At 41.0% G+C, this 6,870-nt stretch overlaps 1 protein-coding gene across 2 annotated transcripts in view; it reads right to left on the bottom strand.

The window, feature by feature from the left end:
- Positions 1-371: 371 nt before the first annotated feature.
- Positions 372-6,870, bottom strand: part of LOC107696728 (galactose-3-O-sulfotransferase 3-like) — a 37,883-nt gene continuing 31,384 nt past the window's right edge. For both annotated transcript variants that reach the window (XM_016497208.1, XM_016497207.1), the window contains 2 exons: positions 2,988-3,085; positions 372-1,723 (listed from right to left, as the gene is read on the bottom strand). In XM_016497208.1, coding sequence (XP_016352694.1) covers positions 457-1,723; positions 2,988-3,070 — 1,350 coding nt within the window. In that variant the 5' untranslated portion in view covers positions 3,071-3,085 and the 3' untranslated portion in view covers positions 372-456. The remainder of the gene's footprint in view (positions 1,724-2,987; positions 3,086-6,870) is intronic.

The following is a 6,870-nucleotide window of genomic DNA, read 5'->3' as shown; positions in this document are numbered from 1 at the left end:
CAGCTGGTAATACAGCTGATTAACCCTCTAGACAAGCTTGGACCAGCAATGACCATAAGAGATTAGCTTCAACTAGCTAGAAACCATGTAAAACCAGGTACAAACTTAAAACTGATTTGGGATTTTCCAGCAGGGTAATGATGGCTTAAATGCAAACAGTAAGTGATGGTATATATGTAGAGAGAGAGTCCTTGGGATATTGAGACATTCCAGATGTCAGGCATTTAGACTTCAATATATATTTTCCTTCACCATTTTACATTTTAATTTGAGAAACACACAAATATTTTTTCTAACTTTTAGAACAAGAGTTGTGAGCGTACGCTTGGTTGTGCTCACATCCAATACAAATGAGGTATGACCTCAAGCTTTCAAGTAATTCCAACATCTCATGGACATTTAGCTGCAAGGAATGGGGAATAAAAGAAAAGAAGTTTAACTATCCTTTCACACTGGTTATTGGGAAAGCCGTAGCGCTCCTTTGGTGCTCCGAGCCATAGTCTCTGAGGGTCGCGGATTCAAACTTGGAGCTGGGGATTCTTTGTGTGCCCGTACTTGTCCCACGGTTCGTAAAGTCTGCTGGGAGCTCCGTAATGGAAACCGCTTTCGATAACGTAGGGTCTCTGAGCGCAGCAACAGCCGTGTGTATTGCACTTCTGGCATTACCATTTTTAAACACTCATCTCGTGGAGGAACATGGCCTTTTTGTGTCATGTTAACTGGTAAATCATACCCAACAATTTCCACTTTGGCACTGGGCTGCCAAGGCCGTAATTCCTTATTCGTGATTTGTGCAGCAGAGCGAAGCGGTGGCAAATGCCCTCCGAAGCAGCTGCGGACAAGTCGGTCACGAGACTGACGCAACAGCTGGACTTCTCGCTCAACGCACGCTAGTCCCAATGCTCTCAGCTGTCGCCACAACGAGGCATTGAAGTGATCATACAGTACCGAATCTATAGCATTCCAGGCTCTGATTTTGGCTGTATTTTCACTGGAGAGGCTGCTCTTGGAGTCAGGTGTGCGCATGTTGAGACTGACGTACAGAACGTCGTCAAGATCCCAAGACAATAAGCGGCGGAGCAGCACCAAGGATTCGTCAAAGTATTCTGAGATCATAACTAACGAGAAAACTCGCTCCATTTCTGCAGCGAATCGTTTCGCATATGCCGGCGCCTCTGAAGATGGTCGGTCTTTATCACCGCCTAGGTCAAAGGTCAGTGTATTTCTCGCATACATTGAATCCTTCTCTTCTGGACGATAGTAGCTCCAAGGGTGGTCCAGGAAAGTCTCTAAAGAGCCATTTGGGACACGTTTAAAGCTAAGACAGTACTGATTGAAGTAGGTAAACAGAGACTCAAACATTGCTCCCGGTTCCCGCAATATCGTGATGTAGATTGTGTTGTTGGGCATGAGGCGTCGTAGCTCAGCCCGGCTGAATCGTAAGTGATTGGTGATGACGTCAGGTGGCGTGGTGTGTGGGTGAACGAAGTGGGCACTGAACGGTAGAGGGTAGCAGAACTGGTGGTCACAGGTGGTAATAGGCAACGCCACAGTGAGGTTGTTGCGTTCAGCAAAGCGGAAGAGGATGTTCTGCACAGTGGAGCTGGCCGTTTTGTGCGTCTTAAGGAAGGCTACACTGGTGTGTTTAGCAGAAGGTCCACTGCTGCCCTGGGTTGAGGAGGCCATGGAGGATGGACAGCCCAACCAGAATGCCTCCAGCGTCCTGCAATAAGAGGGGTGAATTAATGCAGAAATCAAGACATGTTGAAAGTTCAGAAAAATGGTAATGCAAAAACAAATATACCCTACTGATAAAACTTTATCAAGCCTTAAGGTCCTTGCACACCGAATATACGAAATTCTCATCCAAAATTTTCGCACATTAAAAAATAAATACATGTCACGTTGTGTCAATCACGTTTACACACTGCCTCTGAAACTTTCATCTGTCATAAAAAAAATTTGGATCTGATTTTCTGCATCCATAGCAAGCATTTTGAGAGGCGTTTTGACAATTTAGAGCCACCGTACATGCGAATGGCAAAATCCAGAATGGCGCCTGACATATTGATCCACTTCGTCTTGTAGCACAAAGCACTGTATAGGTCCTTGCACACTGAGTTCACGGAAATTAGTGGTCTTCTTTTTAATATGTGGCTCCAGTATTGCTAGCAAAGCATCAAACTGAGCCATTGACATCCTGAGGTAAACTTTGAATCACTCAGGATAATCCCGCAGCTCCTTGATAAAGTTGGAACTATCCTTCCTCTCTACGCAATCTCAGGTTTGGATTGACTCAATATTTCCGCTTTCTTTTTCTCTTTTTAAGAGAAAGGACAACAAAATCATCCTCACTGCTTGAAGACTATTTTGTATTGATTAATTAATACGCATCGGACTCAGGGTGCAAGGTTTCTGTGTGTGATGAATATGAAAATCTCAGACTCAATAACCTTTGCAATACGTGTGCAATAACCTTTAGCTGATTTGCTTTTTTCAGCTGGCCACTTCTGGCCTGGTACGCTGGTTTTAGAGGCATTTTGGGGATTTGGTCAAGATGGGAGACCAGTTGGCCAAGCAGCTAAACCAGCCATGACCAACAAATTACATTAGTCTGGTTAAAGGTAATCTTTTCAGCAAGGTAAAGCAAGAATCAAATGGAACAGACTAAAAACAAATGGTGGCAGAAAAGAGGAATGATTAGTGATGCTCCGAAATTTTGGCAACCACAAATATTTGGCCAAACTAGTTTTGGAGGTCCAAAAACATGACCAAAACAATGTGTTTAACTGACACTTCTCCAAAGATGCATTTTGACCATGTCAGTGTCTTCATGCACACAGTATACAGTAGATAAGCTACATGAGCTACAGCTGCAATATGTAAAATTTGTTAGGCTGAAATATGTTTTGGTAAAAAAAATTTTCGGTGCATCACTACGAACGAGGTAGGGATAAATGGAGGGATCATTCTTCAAAGGCTCTTACAAGTTCAAGTGACCCCCATGGTGCAGAAGCAAGCTGACCGTACTGATTGCAATCAATACTAGGAATATCTTCTTCTGAGACATCTCCAGGTTCTTTCACTGCAAAAGAGAAGAATGGGACTTTGTGTACATTACTCATACATTTAACATGTATCCAGAACACCAAGTATACCCTCTGCAGCAACATAAACAACAAATTCATGAGCACAAAAATGCACTGATTATGCAAACCATTGGTTTGGTTGACAGTGTTTTCTTTCAAGCTGGATCTCAAATTGCAAAATGCCTTTTTTAATGTTTTGGGTCATTCAAACACACACGTTCAGAGACAAAGACAACAAGCAAACCTAGAACAAGGACAGGACAGGTGTCACGTATTAGCATTCGGACAGTGTTGCCTGTCTAATGCTAACAAAGTCTTGGATATCTTCCATATGAGTCAGGGCCACCTCTTCCCTCTGCTTCTAATTACAGTTATCTCATCTCACTTTCCCTTTCTCGCTCACCATATCGAATGGCACTTCTTCACAACCTGCCTTTATTTCCCCTGATCAAACCCTGATACTACTGTAGTTTAATTAGCATTAGCATTACAAAAAGGGTAAGCCATTTCGCTCTCAATGCCATTCAAAAAGAGCCAAGACAATTAAATGACATGACTTCCATTTTAAGCACAAGCGCCACTGCAGAAATGCTAGTCCAAGATTAGCAATACAAACCACTGACAAATATCATGGAAACACTGCTTCTGGTTTTATGATTTTATAGCAGTCTGGACTGTTTGCAGATTTTACAGCAGTACAATTGACATTTAAATGGTTGCTACACAAAAATCACAGTTTGGATGGTAAAGCAGTGTACACTGAGCAAAAAGGTAAATGCATTACAGTGACTGTTTTCTATGACCAATATAAAGAAATTAGTTTTCCTGACGGCAAATTCAAGTTTTAAATGCAGATGCAAATGAATACTGCAGGTCAGAGTTCAACACCGACTGGCTGTCTGGGCTTCTTTTTCCGATGGTAATATAAACCATCACCTACAGCATGAGTGCATGGTCCCTTAGAGGACTGGTACTGCACCAATCAGTGTCATGTATCAGTACATGAAAAAGCTCATAGGAAAAGGCTCTAAAGACACATCAAGTAATTAATAGTGAGGTTCGTTAAGGCATAATTAATATTCCTCATACTTTAAATTAGGGATTTGTACCAATCCTTTAAACCGGTTAAATTTTGGTGCTACAGGAACAAATGATACTTCAAGCCATGCAGCTTGAGAAGAGATGTGCTATTAAAACTTCAAATGACTTGAGTGCCTATTTTGGCTAGTGAGTCTCACAGTTAGATGCAGATAATTTCCCGCTCTTTAATTAAACTGCGCGTGTTTCTAATGATCCAGAAAGATCTGGTAGCTAGGGCAGGGTATTGAGTTCGATACTTTTTAGGCACCGACCGAATTGCCTCAATATCATCGAGTATCGAAAAACGTTTCATCGTTCGGTACCAAATTTCGATACCTAAGGGGTTAATCTCATCAACGTCAGTGAGCCAATAAGTCTGCAGCACTAGGTGTGTTCAACTAGAAGCGGAGCAGATCGATCAGTGTTTGACATCCGCGAGAGCGATTCGAAAGCGTACAGAGCAGTCTGCTCTCTATAGCTCTCGTCAGGGCTCCAAACAAAAAAATAGAGTAAGGAGCCATTGGCTCCTATAAGAAAAAATTTTAGGCGCCAAATTATGTTTTTAGGTGCGACAGAATAAACGTGTTTTATTTATTTTATTATTATTTTTTAACATTTCAATCATACGTTCATGTGATTATGTCTCATCTTTTCTTGAAATTATCAGCATTTTAATCGATCTTGTAGATGACCTGGGAACTAAGGTTCACTTAAAGTGGGAATTAAACATCTTTTCCAACTTGAAATATATAGTCACAAAGAACTGTTCATTGTTCAATATACACACAGCTGACAGCTTTACCTGTTGTAGTTTGTTCAAGTTGTGCACGAAATAGACTCTGCTTTTCCACACTTTTACTTGCACGTCTCCTCTCGCGCTGCACAACTGGAGCTGCGTTTATCAGATGTGTGTCAGCGCTGCTGTGCTGCAGATAGGACCGTTTGAAACTTTTTTACACTAAAACTTTGATGCGCATCGTCTCAGTTTAATACGTGAACATAGGAAATGATGCGATCGCAAAACAATCAGGAAAAAAGGCATTACATGCAAATTTTTAAGTCATAACGTAAATATATATAGTCGCCAGTGGCGACCTCAGCAAAAACTTCACTCGCAAATTAATATTTTTGGTCGCAAATGCAACCGTTTTAGTCGCAGTCTGGAGCCCTGTCTCGTGGTACTGTAATACACCGATCGGTCTGCACAGCCGGTTCACATCACCGGTTACACTCAGAGATGTGGCTCACAGGTGAGGCTGTAGTGTGAATGCATCCCAGCCACCTTAGATGTAAGGCTACATTTACACTGGTGCATTTTTGTTTTAAAATGAAAATGATCCTCGTCATACTGGTATTTCCACTGCATTTCAAGCCGGCTTTTCACCATCTCTGACAAACGACAGACCGGAAGTCATTCATTTCCAATGGAGAGTAGTGCGGGAGCTGCGTGGAGTTCCGTTCATATGCAGATATCCTTTCATACTACACGATCAAAAACACGTGTTAAATGACCATTCATGCACACTGTAGCATCATGCCACACAAGACAATAAATAAGATTTATATTCTGCTTTTACTCAAAACTCACTTTAAACCACCATTGAGTGTTTGTAACAACTTCCGATTGCCGTCTAATGTGTGTTTTGGCCATGTATTGTTGCTGAAATTAAATATGTTATTACCTCTGAGTCAGAGCAGCGATCATGGAAGAGAGAACACAGGCAGACAGTGCTGGAAGCTGGTAATGCTCATCAGTAAATCAGTGGAAAATTAATAGAAAATGATGATTCTGTCTGAGCTATGCATTTTAAAACGAACACGAACTAGTGTAAATGTAGCCTAACAGATGTGTAAACTGAAGACTATTTGAGCTTTATTAAAACTATTTGCACTGATTTATTGTGTTGGTTACATTTTGTTCCTTTGTGCAGTGGCTCAGGAGATGAGTCTTTGAGTCTGTATAAACATAAGCAAGCTGAAAAATAAAACCAAAGTTTTTTTTAGATAATGTAATCTTGTTAAAATTTATTTCATTAAATTGGTATCGAAAAAATCAGTATTGAAGTCAAGGTATCGGTATCTATATCGAAAATTTTTGAACGATATCCAGCCCTACTGGTAGCACATGAGAACTGCTCAGATTATGTACATGGAGGGAAGGTTTGGTAAAGGTATTGTGCATTTTCTGTGCAAGAAGAAAGACTAAATTAGAGGCAGAGGAAGACACGAATCACCCACGCAACCGTCCACCTACCTACACGCACTCAAGTATGCAACACCACAGTGCGAGATAAGACATTACATTATGAATGCCCACACAGAAAAATCCCTGGTGTCAAATTAACACTGCTGGATGTCTATATGTGTCCACACTAGGGATGTGCGGGTCTAGTTGACTAGTCGACTAAACGGTACAGCTCCTACTAGTCGACACTGAAAACAATAGTCGATTACACGACAGACAAAAAAAAAGAAAAACAAAAACATGATTTTATCATTCAATTAAAATTGCATTTAAAACATTTTAAATAACAAGTTAAAATAAAGCGTTTGAAAAATAATACATTATTTTTAAAAGTTTATCTGGGCGGAAACTACATTTTTACCTCAGACCTCACATGCGTTTTCTTCGTGCCAGTTGCGGCGAGTTCAAAAATGACCAGACGAGAAGGTGTGGGATTATTTTGAATTAGAAGGAAAC

Source organism: Sinocyclocheilus anshuiensis, unplaced genomic scaffold, assembly GCF_001515605.1.
Source record: "Sinocyclocheilus anshuiensis isolate Anshui unplaced genomic scaffold, SAMN03320099.WGS_v1.1 scaffold1091, whole genome shotgun sequence".
Lineage (NCBI taxonomy): Eukaryota > Metazoa > Chordata > Actinopteri > Cypriniformes > Cyprinidae > Sinocyclocheilus > Sinocyclocheilus anshuiensis.
The sequence above is the reverse complement of the archived record's forward strand: the minus strand, read 5'-3'. Positions and strand labels throughout refer to the sequence as shown.